Raw genomic sequence first — 15,648 nt, 5'->3', positions numbered from 1 at the left:
ACTAAATATTTACAAAACAACATTAATGGATCTATTTTGTATTTATTTGCACCTTTAAAACTAAGTTACAAAACAGCCAATACACCTCTTCACATCCACCACAAAACAAACTAAATCATGGGCATTTTTTTGAAATAGGGATGGGGCAAGTAAATATTGGCTTGAGATAAATAGAGAAAGGGAGAAGGTTTTTTTAACCCTAGTGCAAACCACATGCTTCCTACTTTCAACGACACTACTCCACACCTTCACATATACCACATATCATCACATGACATCACACCACAACGTCCATCACAAGGACAACAAAACAAAGCATGGAATGGATGGAATGCATGCATGCAAAGGAAGAACAAAACAAGGTGACACGTGAAATAACACATGCATAGGCTCTCATTGCAATGACAAGGTGGACCCACATAGAGAAGGTTCCAAATATGGCAAGTTACACACTTGGGGCATTACAGTGTGTGCCGCCCGAGCTGCGTCTCCTGCGGCTCCAGCTTGACGGGGAGGAGCGCCGACGACCCAGAGGAACGGGAGCCGGACTAGGAGGACGCCGTCTCCATGCGCCTCATCGTCCATGAACTACTGCGACGGCGGGAGAAGGAGGGGGCGTCGGGTACTTCAACCGCGACAAGTTGTCGTCCTCGATGTGCTCAAGGACAGTGTCCAGAGTGCGGTCGTTGACGCCCCACCATAGGCGTCGCCCCTTGGAGTTGAAGCGGTCGCGGGGTTCAACGCCATTGGTGGCGGTGAGCTGTTCGACATGGCGGCGTTCGAAGTACGCCGTCCACAACGTATTGCTATCGGGGGTGTACCTCGGCTGGTTCCACAAGCTCTCCGGCAACGACGATCGGATGCATGCGATCTCCATGCGCCGGCCAGCTCCAGAGGGTCACGGTGGCACCAGGACTCCGTCGGCGCTCAGCTTCCATGAGCCCGACACCCGCATGTACGGTGGCGCCAGGTAGTCCGCCTTGTAGAAGAGGCGGGCCTCAGACTCATGCAGGTGGCGGCAACCGAAGTCGCTTGCCGCCGCTCCGTCGCTGAGGTAGCGCTCGACCATGGTGGTGGAGAGATGGGGCGTCGGCAGCGAAAGGGGAGAGGGGCGTCAGTGATGAGAGAGGGAGAAGGGTTGTGGTGAGAGGTGTGAGGCCACCAGCAAGGGAGGGACGACTTATATAGTCGCGGGTGTGCGGCAAGCGGGCGGCACACATGTGTACGTGTGGCGGGAGGGTGCGGGATTTACGTCGGCGTGCCTTCACTGCGCCACCCGTGAGGAATCAATGGAAGGCTGACCGGCGGCAGCCTCCGCATTGATTCCCCGGGGAAAACGAGGCGATAAGAACGACGACCGCGCCTAGTCGCTGACTCGGCGGGTCCGCAAAGAGTTTGCACCGAAAACATTTCCCCGACGCCCCTCCCCCAGCGTGTCGGGTTCGGCCTCGGTTCGTCGGCGACAAAATCGGCCCTAACCGGCGAAAAACAGGCTTCTCGGGGCGCGACTGGGCCTTTTTTTCGTGCCGGTGACAAAAAAGGGCCTTGGGGGCTGTTGGGGGTGTGACTAGAGATGCTCTTAGCGATCACGAGTCGGTCGGCGCGTCGCTTCGGCCGGCGGTTCGGAGGGAAACATTTCCCTAGTGGAGCACCTATTGCAGCATGATTTGGTGGAGCACCTATGAAGGCTCAAAGGCAACGCCTAACTCGATGTGTGATGAATTATAAGTTTTTATCCGTTGAACTATTTTGATTTGTATTGATTTGTTCAACTATTTTGATTTATATTGATTTATGTGATGAACTATGTGATAAAAAATAAGCATATGTTGAATTTATGCCGACGCACGTCGAATATGGATCAAAATTGGTCCAATTTTGCGCTGAAAGTGAGTCAATTTGCACAAAAAATGGCCCAATTTGCGCCAAAAGTGGGGCGAAATCGGCGGCTGGGGCGACTTGGGGGCGGCTGGTAACTCGAACCCCCCGCACCACCGACTTTTTCGTGAGTGCGCCCCTAGGCGACGCTAATTCAAGTCCCTGGGGGCGGAACGACTGAAGATGCTCTAACCCTACCACTAAGGGTTTTGGGGGTTAAAACCTTACCACCAAGAAAGGACCCCCGATGGTAGAGTATCACTGAGAATCCCGACAGTAGACACATCAACATGGCGGATGGCCCCGTCTACTGTGTCTTTACCCCTGTAGTGAGAACCCCAATGATAGACAATTATATTCTACCTCCAAGAACTACGTCGATTCTTTTAACAACCTAAATGATAACGCTCACACATGTGATACGAGGTAACATAGTTCACACATCATTTAATTGAAAATTCATTTTCATCATTAATTCTATCTTGACGAGATCTTTAAAAATAGATCCCATAGTGATGTCTTTCGACCATCTCTTCGTGAGCCAAAAGATGCCACGATGTTTATATAGAAGTTGTCGTAGTGTTTACAATAAAGTTGCCACGACATGTTTCATTCGATTTTTTCTTTTAGATTTAAAACTGTCATTATATTTCAACTACTTTTCACGATAATTTATATTAATTGACCATAGTAAATTTTAGCAATCAACCACAGAAAATTTAGTTCATGGATCATTACAATTTTTAGTAATTCATCATGAAAAATTGAGTTTATAATCATGGCAATTTTAGTATTTTGATCAAGGCAATTCTATTATTTCAAACATGGGAAATATTTTTTGCATGAACCATGGCAAATTTTATTGCATGTATCATTGTAAATTTAAGTAATTCACCGTGTAAATTTTAGTTTATAGTTCATGACAAATTTGAGCCATTTAACATTCATTTTCAAAGTAATTGATGACATATTTCTTTTTCACTTATGAACCATATCAAAATTATTTGATGGATCATGACAAATTTTAGTAATTCATCCTGAGAAGTTTAGTTTTTAATTCCTTTTTTATAACATGTCAAAATTTACTTTAAACATAAAAGAAAAAGTAATAGTCGAAATATATCATGTCAACTTCATTATAGTCATGATGACAATTTATGTGCAATATATATGATAAATTTTAAACAAAAGAAGTAGTCGAAACATATTGATATGAGATATAGTTTTGAAAAACTCGTCCCAACGAATTTAATGGTTAAAACAGGTTTTCAATCAAATTTTTTATTTAAAAGATAAAAAATTCAATTGAATTTTTTATTTAAAAGACAAAACATTTTAATAATTGAATAGACGAAAAATTTCTGTTGACATCATCAGTTTCATTACTTATACATGCATGTGACTATATGACCCAATTTATGATCATGAAATGTGTGATGGCATCTTGCTTTTATCAGATGGTTAGAGCAACTTCAATGGGGCGATCTACTTCGTCCGGCCCCGTCCGTTTGGGTCGGCGCGGACACAAAAGACGACCCAACACGCCGATCCAAACGGACGCGCGTCCGGTTTTCGTCCGCGGGCGACCCATTCTTGGTTCGTTTTTGACCCGGATTTGGGTCGGCGCAGACATGCGACGGGCGCGCGCATGCTTGCCTTCTCCTCCCCGGGGTCCGCTGGTCGGTGGCACATTGGCCTCCCCCCATCCAACCCTCGCCCGCCTCCTTCGTCGTCGTCGCCGCCTATTTTTGCCAGCGACTATGCCAGCTGCCGGCGCCTCCACATCCGCCCAGCAACGCCGCCCACTCCCACATCGCCCGCTGCCGGGGAGCCGACTGCTTCCCCCCCCACCACCACACAGCCCGCCCCCGACCAAGAAGCCGTCTCGCCGCCCGGCCAGATCCTCACTGGCACGCTCGTCGGACGCCGACCCACTCGTCGAATTCCGGCAGGGCAGCTAGCTGGTCCGTGCGCGCCGCGACTCCCTTCGCCGGCCATCTCCTTCGTCGACTCCCGCAAGCCGTTCGACAGTTTGCCAAGGTACAAAATGAACTCCGCCGACGAGTTCTTTTTTCATAATTTCCTTTGCAAAACCATGTGAGACATTTTTATTTTTATTCGGCTTGTAATAGCTATGCTATTTTATTCGGTCCAAATTATGCTATTTGATTCAAACTATGATAATTCATGCAAAACAAGGTGACCAGCTGGACATATATGGGTCGACGCGTTGGGCGCGCTGTCGACCCATATCTAAAACAGGATGGACGCCGGACGGACGGCCGATCCAAACGAAAAAAACGGATGAAATCACGGTTCCTTTGGTCATCCTATTGAAGTTGCTTTTATTGGCTCTTTTAACATTGATTCACAACTAAGAAAAGAGTAAAAATACATCGTGACTTCAGCCACGAGGGCCGGGGGTAAAAAACCGTGCACGCAAATGTAAAAGAAAGACAATTTGTCACGGTGACATGACCCGACCGAGCGCAAGTGTCGACAAAATCGTATTCGTGTCCGGAGGATAATAAGTACTCCTAATAGTGTGCTCCTTCGGCCTGACCCTTGCACGTGCGCAGAAGCCGCGCGTCTCCCACCTCACCTCACCTCACCTCACCTACCGCGCGCATGGGCACTGGCTGACGCCGCCCCTCCAAGACCCACACCCACCTCCACCAGACGCGAACGCCAAGGCCGCCGGCGCGGACCGTCGGATCACAGTCACCACCGCAAGAAACAAAAACGCCAGTCAACACGACCTCGCCCTCGCCCTCGCCCTTGCGTATATATCCCACTTCTTCTTCGAACCAAAACCCAAACCCAGACCCAAACCCCGTCTCCGCGCGCCACATCGCTCGCCGATCGCCGCTTCCAACTCTCCCTGCCTCTCTCTCTCCCTCTACATTTCGTCTCGCCGCGTACGGCCTGAGCGCCACGCCACGCCACGCCACGCCAAGCTAGCCCATCATGTACCACCCCCCGCTGAATCTCGCCTGCCAACCTCCGATGGCGGCGGCAGCTTCCCTCACACGCGCCGCCGCGCGCTCCCAGGCGCCGGCGGGATCGACGCGGCCCAGGAGGGTCCCGATGCCGACGCGCGCCACCGAGCCGCGGCAACGGCGTGCCACGGGCGCGCGCTGCGGCGGAGGGGCGGGGCTGTTCGGCGGCGACGGGGCCTTGGGGGGCGGGGAGGCGGCGGAGGCGGACGAAGGGGGCAGGTTCGTCGGGTGGTTCCGGGAGGCCTGGCCGTACATCCGGGGCCACCGGGGGAGCACCTTCGTCGTCGTCATCTCCGGGGAGGTCGTCGCCGGGCCCCATCTCGACGGCATTCTGCAGGTACCCGTCGCTCTCTCTCTCTCTCTCCCCCCGGATGGTCCCCCGTCTGCTTTCGCGGAAATGGATGATTCGCATTTCGGTGGTGTGGGCTGACCGGTGACAGCGATTCCGCATGCCTGTTCGCTGTTTCGATTGCTTGGTTTTCGGTTTTGCCTCTGATGCCGTTTTGACGGGATCGTTTAACAAGAGACGGCTTCTCGCCCGATTTGTTCCGAATTCTCAACACGCGAGTTGGGAAGCCTTATTATCAAGAGGCTAGCTGACAAGATTTCGTGCTATGTCATTGTTCGAGCTGGACGGCACAGTTGCTTTGTTATAATTGTGCTGCCAAGTTGAGAGCAAAGTCAAGAGAGAAACACGGCTCTTTACAATATGAGTGGTGGTTAAGCTAGTTTGATCCAAGTTCAAACCAGCCCTGCATCGTTCACTGATATGTTGGATTAGATAATAGAATAAATCAACAGCTGCACGTGTATTTCGTGTTAGTTTCACTGTGCCTGACAGTCCTTGTCATCGAAACAGTTCTGTTGGATATTGTTGCTTACAATATCTTGGAAGGGGCGGACCCAGAGAGAAAATGACCTGGTACCCCGGTGTAAAACCACACATGTTCCATCTAATGATTAAGTGTCACACACTATACTGTACATTTAAATTACCAAGAGAAAAATCTTGCACCCGGGTAGCTGAGCCTGGGTTTGGATGGGTTGACCTGCTCCTCTTTCTAAAACAAGATTTATAAATAATAAAGATTTTCTGAGGTGTTAGCTTTCATGACGTTACCATGATGGCTAGAGTTTACCATTTGTTCCATATACACTCCTATATGGCTTAGTCAGTGTTCATTGGCTGAAATGACAGTTCACTAAAGGCATAGTTCTGTGTTAATGCAAAGAGTGTAGTTTTGCTGATTTTTGTTTTTTGTTAAAATGTACTCCCTCCGTACCAAAATAAGTGTCTCAACTTTGTACTAGCTATAGTACAAAATTGTACTAAGCTGGAGACACTTATTTTGGGAAAGAGGGGGTATTTTTTATATACTTTCGACAACTTATGTGTAGTTCCATGAAATTAATATTACTTCAACATGTAGGATATATCGCTTCTACATGGCCTTGGGATCAAATTTGTTCTTGTTCCTGGAACACATGTTCAGATCGATAAGCTCTTGGCTGATAGAGGTTAGCTGAAGATTTGCACTTTTTACCCTTTTATATACTGTAAAATGCTTTGAGTAGATACTTGTTTTTTGTATAATGAGCGCCCACTCAATTGGAATTGACTGTGTTTGCTTACAGTTGGAACAAAACAAAAAGGATTGTTCAGAATAAACTACTTCCACCCCACAAAACTCACAAGTTCATTGATATATTTTACCCTATTTGTTTTTCTTCTCTATATGCTGTATTTGATATTGGGTGGCATATAAGGAAAGTAGGGAGTGTTTTTTGGGATAAGCAGGGCTGGGTGAGCTCTGGATAAAGATTACGTAGAGACGAACACCCTAATTTTTGTTTTGCATATATATAGCATATCCAGAAATATGTATCCAGTCAATTTAATAGCACAAGTATCGAGGTGCGTTCCGGTCATAGTTTGTCTCATCTCATTTATGGTTTTTTCCATTTTTCGCTTCAGCACACACTTTTGGAAATGGAGATTAAGTATTGAAGTCATTTATTGGTTCTTAATAGTGTTCATGATTGGTGAAGTACTGCAAGCAAAAGCTTGTGACGTAACCAGTGCTGCACTTTGTATTGATACCGTGGTTGATGATCTGTCTTTGCATATATCTTTTCTTTAACTAGTATTGGTGATTGTACTACGTGTGTGCATGGTGGTGAAGGAGCTCACTTTATGAATTTCTCAGGAAAGAAGGCCAATTATGGTGGTCGTTACCGTATTACAGATTCTGATTCATTAGATGCTGCGATGGAGGCAGCTGGCAGAATACGCCTTACCATAGAAGCAAAGCTATCTCCTGGTCCCCCAATGTTAGATCTTCGTCGACATGGTGTTAATGGTCGCTGGCACGAAATCTCTGACAATGTTGCAAGCGGGAACTTCCTAGGTGCTAAGGTTAGCTTGGCATACTATACTGGTTTTCGGTACCATATCATCCGTTTCATCTATTTCTAGATGCAAAAAGCATTACTAAGAGTAGTGAAAGGCAGATATAGGGGACCCATCTGACGCTTGAAAGATTAACCCTGAAAGTTGGAGGTGTATTCTTAACTTGTTTTTGGCAAAGTGGCCACTGCAAAGTGTAGAGGCCAGTTAGCGAAGTGGCGTTAAGCACCCCTAGTGGTACACGAGGGGCTGTCAACTTATTCTCAGATAAGTATGACTGTCCAATGATAGATGCAGTTGAAAGGGACAATATGCCAATGCACACATCGACTATACATCAGATCAGACATAACTTAATAACTAACAGAACCGCCAAGTCACACATCGGACGGTACATAAGATCAGACATAAAATAACTAACTGAACCCATTGGGAGGTATTAATATTATGTACTCATATGAGTGTCAAGTTTTGGAATTTGGAACTACTTAGGTAAAGCTGAAATTAAGATTATGAACCTCTATGTGGCATCTTTCTTTTGCTTGTCTTGAGATAATGATGTTTTGAGTGGGTTTGTATACTTGTTCTGAAATAGTGAACTGAAATACCTCTCTCTTCTTGTGGCAGAGACGAGGAGTTGTTGGTGGCATTGACTATGGATTCACTGGTGAAGTTAAGAAAATAGACGTTTCGCGGATAAAAGAAAGACTTGATAGGGATAGCATAGTTGTCGTGAGCAATATGGGATACTCCAGTGCAGGAGAGGTGTTAAATTGCAAGTATGATGTCTACCCCATTCACTTTGTAGTTTTCTTCTTATTGTGCAGTAACACTTCTAAAAATCACTATCAAACAGTTCACATACCTTCACGTAAGGATTTTTTTTATAAAATACAAGATGAGACAGATGCAACATTCTTATCTTCAACAACATCTGATATTAATGTTACTTTTACTGACTTTCAGCACATACGAAGTTGCGACGGCATGTGCTTTGGCTATCGAGGCGGACAAGCTTATCTGTGTTGTCGATGGCCAAATATATGATGAGCATGGCCGAGTCAATCGTTTCATGTCTATCGAGGAAGCAGATATGCTGATCAGAACACGCGCTAAGCAGAGTGAAACTGCTGCAAATTATGTAAAGGTTGTAGGGGAGGAGGACAATAGTTATGCCCACAATTTTCCTATCAAAGAGGAGAAAGAACAAGTATGGGTTGGAAGAGATTTCGTTAGTGATTACACTGCATCCTTTCGGAATGGTGTGGGTTTCAATAATGGAAATGGTCTGTCTGGTGAGCAAGGATTTGCTATTGGTGGGGCAGAGCGATTGAGCAGGTCAAATGGCTACCTTTCAGAGTTGGCTGCAGCAGCATACGTATGCCATGTAAGTTTTCGCTTCTTTCTTGAGTTGGATTTAGGAGGTATATAACCCTGAGCTCTGAAGTTGCTACTTCTGGACTAGATTACATGGTTTCTAGGGTTCCAACATTGTTAACACCAAACTTGAATATTATAGGATACTCGTATCTTTCAAACTGCTTTTAGTGTATGAATACATGTTAGTACACCAGATGCAATTTTTGTACATTCATCAGTGTGCACCATGATGTCCTATACACATTCCTCACCAAAAAATGTCCTATACATATCATGATGTTAGACAACTATCATGCTCAGACCACATTTTTTTTTACTGAATATATCTTGTTTATTGACCCGAGTGGCACTTCTATATGCCATGTTTCTCCGGGAATCATATCTACTATGGTCCTTGGAATATTCTGTTTTCACGGGGCAAAAGTATATGATGTACACCAGTTCATGTATTTTTTGTAATATTGATGCATTGCTGTTGTTGTTCCTTTTTTCCTGATTAGGATATTCTCATTTTTACATATCAGGGTGGTGTCCAAAGAGTTCATATCATAGATGGCACTGTTGGGGGGTCATTGTTACTAGAATTATTCACAAGAGATGGTGCAGGAACACTAATAGCAAGGTATATTGAAACTCTTGCTCTTTCCTAGCTGTCACGAAACATTAGTCTTGATGTGTAAGCCCACAATTGCGTACTTGCAATGCACCTATATGTCTGTTGAGCTATTTGTTGATCTATATAAGTTGTTCTGCGAATTGCTCAAAAATCATGCATGCTATCAATGCACAGCAGATAATATGCGCCGCTATTGAGAATGCCTATGATCTGGATTAGGACACATTTACTGCACACACACACACACACACACACACACACACACACACATAGGAGCAAAGTGCAGGAAAATAATGTTTTTCCGCTCATTTAACAGAGATATGTATGAAGGAACAAGAACGGCTAGAGAGGAAGATTTTTCTGGTATTAGAAAAATCATTCGTCCCCTAGAAGAATCCGGTGTCCTAGTGCAGAGAACAGATAAAGAGGTACCTATTGTGTGAACTTTGAGAAGTGGAAATACCAATAGCCTCAGTTAACACATGCCTCTTTATGAAACTGAACAAAGCATTCTCTTTTATCTTTTAACAGCTTTTGGAAGCACTGAAGTCATTTATTGTCGTCGAAAGAGATGGTTCAGTCATTGCATGTGCTGCTCTCTTTCCCTTTTTTGAGGATAAATCTGGGGAAGTTGCTGCTATAGCTGTATCTGAAGAATGCCGAGGACAGGGTCAAGGAGACAAGTTACTTGGTAAGACTATTGCAAACTCACCTCGTTAGTCTTGTACGCAAACCTCTACTTTCAATTATTTGTCACAAAAAGTGCATGTTAAAGTTTAATTCTATCTTGCAAACATCTAATCTTGTGGTTGCTGAAACCATGCTGTGTCGTGCTTAACTTAATATCTGCTGTGAAAAATAAACCATGAAAGTAGCAAAATCGCATCAAACAGACACTAAAATAGAATAAAGCGGGTGGGATGAACGTGATTATAAGAATCCAACGTGATCCTAAACGCAGCCTACAATTGCACAGTAGTAAAAAGCATGAAGGTTGGTAACATTTAACCTCTAGGGCGTTGGCATACTGTTTGTTTTGCTTAGCCTTGTTAACTACTTTTGATTTGATTTATACTTCTGTGATCTTAGTCTACCAACACCAAATGAATTAAATCTGGTATTTGGAAGAGAGATTTTGCTTAACTGAGAACTACCTCAGTTTTTCTTGGGGATGTTTCCCATTAATTCTGTGTGTAAACCAAGAAACTTATAGTACAAAATAACCACAACTTAGTCTCCACCTTATATGTTGTCACCATTAAATTCATCTTTCTCAAGCATTAATTGTGCACTGCAATGGACTAGTGTTTATCAAATACTCTTACTTATCATCGTTGATCTACTCCTGCAGATTATGTTGAGAAGAAGGCATTATCCCTTGGTCTTGAGAAAATATTCTTGCTTACCACACGGACAGCGGACTGGTATGTAGTTATGTTCTAGTTGTGGTCAAATTGGTACCTATGTGTAGACATTTTAATAATCTTTAGCTTCATAATATTCATTGTTGATGACCATGTGTGGTCAATCATGGAATACTTTACGTTCCCTTTGATTAAGAGTCAACCCCACCATCTTTCTTGATGCATCAATAAAACCTGCTATATCTGCTCATATTTTTAGAGTGCATTTCATTTCTGGTGGTGAAAATATATTCATGTCGTAAAGATGCGATGTTGGATGTTTCTCATATTTACACTTGAAATTCAACAGGTTTGTCCGGCGTGGCTTCAAGGAATGCTCAATGGAGTCCATCCCACTGAAGAGGCGAAAACGAATCAACCTCTCACGCGGATCAAAATACTACATTAAGCGGCTCCAGCCAGCAGAGATTAGACATATGTCTGCCAACAATTTTGCGTTGAAATGATCTCTGGAAGCAAACAACATAGGAATCTAGTTGCTGCATATGAGGTTTATATGATAACCTCTGTAGCTGTTGTACATTGTAGAATTGTATAAGGTATAAAGTCAAGTGAATAGTTGCTAACAAGCGTCTGTAGAGTAGGACTAATATTTATCTGGCTGATAGTTGTGAGGCATCTGATGTTCTTGTGTGACCACAGTAGGAGACGGTATAAAGATCGGTCTCCTTCGGTCCTTCCCAGGAGAAATGGATCTGGCTAGAAAACTTGCCAGTGAGTTTCTGTCTCGTCTTTGGGTGGATGCATGGAACAGCCGCCCTTGTAGTGTTTTGAATTTATGAGGAGCAATAAACATAGGGGAACACGGCATATATTTTATTTATTGCGCAAGCTTTTGAACCGTCTTCCATTTTTCAAAATTTTTGATTGAGTTTTCTGCACTTCCAAGTATATAGAATACAGTGCTAACACATGTTATATATTGTTCCACATGTGTCATGCAGTTGATTTAGTAGAAACAGCGAGAATACAACATAATGCCAATGATAGATTTTCTACATGAAGAATCGGACAATGAATGTTGTGAATTTGTGGTAGTAGTGGCATGAACATGATATACTAAGTTAACTAAGTAAATACTCCCTCCGTACCAATGTATGTGTCTCCCAGTAGCAGTATATATGTATGCTACCGGGCTGTTGGCATAAATCTCTTCTGGTTGGCTATGCTGCTGCTTTGCACGAAGCTGCAAATTGCTCCATCTGTTGCTAACCTGGGCAGAAGAAAGCTCACTTCGCTGCACGGATGATCAATATGCTTATTTTCCTCCAAATGCTCCAAGCAACAACGTTGATAGAGCTTTGGAAAAAGTCTACCTGTGAAGAGGGGAAAAGATTAGACGATGACTAGTTGATCTACTGTCATGGAGCAAAAACTGCAGCGCTCTAGGTAGCCAAATGTGCATTATTACGTGCACGGATGATCAATGGTTTATTGCTAGATTAAGAATAAGCAAGCAAGAGGAACTATGCTTCTGTGTTTATGTAAGATCAAGTGCAACTCAGCAGACAGACTGCCAATAAAGAAACCTCTACAATTTACGACATATTGGACAAGAAAGATCTAACATTGACAAGAATCAGAAAGATCGCCGTATGAAGGGCAAGGGAGCCCTATTGACTTTGCTTTGTTTGAATCAAGAGAAATGAGTTCTGTGAAGTGGATATCAAGATGATCATATTTTTTGGGATGGGCAGTGACGAAATATCTCGGATCGGCGCAGTTACTAATAGTACCATTTTCTCCTACATTGTACTTAGTACTTACAATGGTTCTGGTAACAAATACTGCTTGAATGACCATGCAATCCCATTCTCCTCAACGTCTATTGTTCTGCACTTTCATTATTCTCTTCGTTGCCTTCTCCTTTCAACCAAGCATGGCAAAAGCGCCAGCTGCAAAGAAGGACACCGTTGCAGTAGCGATCACTAGCATAATTCATTGAACTGAAAGGATCAGTAAACATGGCATATATATGTCAAATTGTCATGTTTGTGCTTCATGATTGATGTATCCAGAGGCATGGCTGGCTTGGTGCATGGGTTCAAACCAACACACTAAAACAAAAAAAATCCTTAACTAAATTAAGTGCTTACTGCTATTCATTTATGGCACTAGATGACTGCATTGCAATGAACATGACACCACACACCAGTGGTCATCTGGCCTATCTTCACCCCTGGATGTATCCCTTTCCTTTTGTCAAAGATAAATATCATTTCAAACTGAGAAAAATTCTGACATGATTCAAGAACAGACATTTCAAATTGATATTTTAGGTTTTTTCACATATATTGAGCAACCGCGGTTTCAGTTACATGTCAGACCAACAGTAAACAGAGCTCACTCCTGAGATTACTCGTGTGAAGCCTTCTAAAACAGCTACAAATATAAAACATGGATCTAACTTGATGAAGATTAGGAGGAAAATGATAACTATTCCCCCCCCCCCCCCCAACACACGCAAAAAAAAAGTTAGAAAACATGTGCAACCAATACCCACTACCCCAGTGAATCATTTCAAGTTTACAACCATAGTTTATACAGCCCATGAGCTGGAAATCACACATCTTCAAAAGCGAGAAAGTTGCACAAAAGACAACACCCTAGGTACAAAAGTTGCAATCAGATAAAACATGCTGCATGGACTTTCATATGGCTCATCAATAAATAATCAAAATGACTTTAGCTTATTGTGTATGCCAACCCTCAATCTCAAGCGAGAAACACTGTTACAAACAGTAAAAACAAGATGTCGACAATCTTCTACCTTATTCTTTGTGAAACTGGTATAGAAAAAGAAAATCCTTAGATTTTCCCAAACATAACTTGAAATACATCTTGATTCATCTTTTTTGCAATATTCATCAACAACTCCTCTATATTTCGCTATATTGAACTATTTTGAATAGTCTGAGAATCTGGAAGCATTAGTTTATGACAGCGTATAACACACTCTTCTTACAGTGATCATGATTTTTCATTAGAGGTCAAGGTTCTCTTGCGATTTTTTTACACAAGTTCAGCAGCTGAGTAAATGCCACTATCTGACATCTCTCCAAGAATAATTTAAGCACCGAAAACCTTTTCAATCTATTTTATTCTAATTTGGCCATAAAAACAAAATTAATGGAACAGTGTCAACAACAGCCTTACAGTTACATGTGGTGCATTTACAGCAAAACTTTTCGTCTTATCTTCCAGTCTTCCCATGAGACAATATGTCTTGGAAGGCCTTCACATCATCAACTGAATAGGAGGGTTTTCTCTCGGCAACCAACCTCATTATCTCTCGGGCGTTCCTGTCCTTTTTAATTACCATAAGGCCTTTCAGCAGATGGTGAATGGTATCGACACTCGGAAACCAGTTCTTCTCCATGCTGTCTTTACACAATCTGAATGCCAAATTAAACTCCCTTCGCTTACATAGGTAATGCACCATTGTCTGGTAAATCCTTTCATTTGGCTTGCATCCCCTCCCATGCATAGCACCAAAGACCGTCTTGGCCATCTCATGCTCACCCATCACAAAAAATCCCTTAATAACCAAGTTATATGTGATCTCATCTGGTGTGATCCCCGCTGCATACATTTTCCGCACCAGATCATTTGCCAGCCAGCCCCTTCTCCTGTTGATGAGGAACTGAATCCTTACATTGTAACTGGTTAGTGTGGGCATGCAACCCCTCAACCTCATGAGGTTCCACAGGCCATCCCCAACCTCACGGTGGCCATTCTTATAGAACACAGCCATTAATGTCGTGTACGTGATGACATCTGGCCGCACTCCTTCCTTCTCCATCTCCTGCATTACCCGGTACGCCGCATGGAGCTCCCCCATGTCACACGCCATCTTCACCACTGTGTTATACGAAATGTCATCGAGCTCAACCCCGTATCTAGGCGATGCCTCGTCCAACAGCCGCAAGACATCATCAAAGAGCCGTGCTTGCATCAGCACCTTCATGGTGGCATTGAGCGACTTGACAGTGCGCTCGCAGCCGTACATCTCCATCTCCCTGAACGTCCGGAGCGCGTGCTCGGGCATCCGGGCCCTTCCGTACAGGCCAATGATCCTGATGACGAACCCCTCCCGCCTTCCCTGGGGCAGCGCCTTGTGCTGCTCGAGGATCTCCTCCACGAGGTCATTCCGTCGAGCACCTGCCAGTCGCGCCACCGCGTCCTCGAAGGCGAACCGGTTCTCCACCAGGACGCGGTTGTCCGCATTGGCCTTGAACAGCTGGTACAGCCGCACCGGGTCCCGCTCGCTCTTGATCCTGACCAGCACCGACGCCTCGGCGCCCGCGGCGGGCCTTTCCGGCTGCGCCTCGGCGGGGGCCGAAGAGGGCTGGCGGCGGCTCCTGGAGGCGGTGACCGCGGCTCGGCAAGAGGCGATGGTGGGGAAGTCTGTCGGAGGGGGGTGCGCGCCCGCGCGCGCGGAGAAGGGGCGGCAGCGGGGGTGGGAGAGGCCGGCGGCGATGATGGTGAGCGCGACGGCGTCGAAGGCGGCGCAGAGCTTGCGGAGGGCGCCCAGGGATAGCATCTGATCCGCGCGATCCCGGGGCAGCGCGGGGGCGGCTGGGTAGGTCGCGCGGGTGGCTGCTAATTAGGACGGCGGCGTGGAGGCTGCCATGGTCGGGGGCGGAGGCGGGTGGTGGTACTGGAGGCGTGAGTTACTTCCACCACGATGGCTGCGTGGAGGCGCGACCCACCGCGCAGTCGATTGGACTCGCTGCTAAAGCCCACGAGTTCATAACAGAAAAGGCCCGGAACGACAATGGGCTCATTGTTGGGCTTTTACGAACGTATACATGAGCTTAGGCCGGGCATTCCGAAGGACCATGGAAAGAAAGACAGCTGCTGGTCAGATTCTTCAGGCAGTGTGTTTGGATTATCTTTATTTATTGAATCTTTACCTAATAATAAAGAGGCTATCGCTTCCGT

General features: G+C 45.0%; 2 protein-coding genes across 3 annotated transcripts; one reads left to right on the top strand and one right to left on the bottom strand.

Moving 5' to 3' along the window:
* The first annotated feature begins 5,075 nt into the window (after nt 1–5,075).
* Nucleotides 5,076–11,527, top strand: LOC123407781 (probable amino-acid acetyltransferase NAGS2, chloroplastic). The gene is made up of 10 exons (XM_045100998.1): nt 5,076–5,214; nt 6,308–6,395; nt 7,085–7,293; nt 7,912–8,063; nt 8,251–8,671; nt 9,189–9,286; nt 9,597–9,708; nt 9,812–9,971; nt 10,632–10,704; nt 10,994–11,527. Exons 3-10 carry the CDS (start codon nt 7,147–7,149, stop codon nt 11,148–11,150), a joined length of 1,320 nt encoding a protein of 439 aa, XP_044956933.1. The 5' UTR covers nt 5,076–5,214; nt 6,308–6,395; nt 7,085–7,146; the 3' UTR covers nt 11,151–11,527.
* A 66-nt stretch (nt 11,528–11,593) lies between these two features.
* LOC123407780 (pentatricopeptide repeat-containing protein At1g80150, mitochondrial) lies at nt 11,594–15,370 on the bottom strand. Of its 2 annotated transcripts, XM_045100997.1 has the most exons (4): nt 13,861–15,370; nt 12,801–12,900; nt 12,472–12,599; nt 11,594–12,020 (listed from the first exon to the last, which is right to left on the bottom strand). In XM_045100997.1, the coding sequence occupies exon 1, from the start codon at nt 15,245–15,247 to the stop codon at nt 13,898–13,900; it is 1,350 nt and encodes a 449-aa protein (XP_044956932.1). In that variant the 5' UTR covers nt 15,248–15,370; the 3' UTR covers nt 11,594–12,020; nt 12,472–12,599; nt 12,801–12,900; nt 13,861–13,897. The 2 variants fall into 2 exon arrangements, with proteins under 2 accessions (XP_044956932.1, XP_044956930.1); XM_045100995.1 differs by lacking the exon at nt 12,801–12,900.
* Between the last annotated feature and the right edge of the window lie 278 nt (nt 15,371–15,648).

The sequence above is a fragment of the Hordeum vulgare genome, chromosome 7H (assembly GCF_904849725.1).
Source record: "Hordeum vulgare subsp. vulgare chromosome 7H, MorexV3_pseudomolecules_assembly, whole genome shotgun sequence".
NCBI lineage: Eukaryota > Viridiplantae > Streptophyta > Magnoliopsida > Poales > Poaceae > Hordeum > Hordeum vulgare.
The sequence above is the reverse complement of the archived record's forward strand: the minus strand, read 5'-3'. Positions and strand labels throughout refer to the sequence as shown.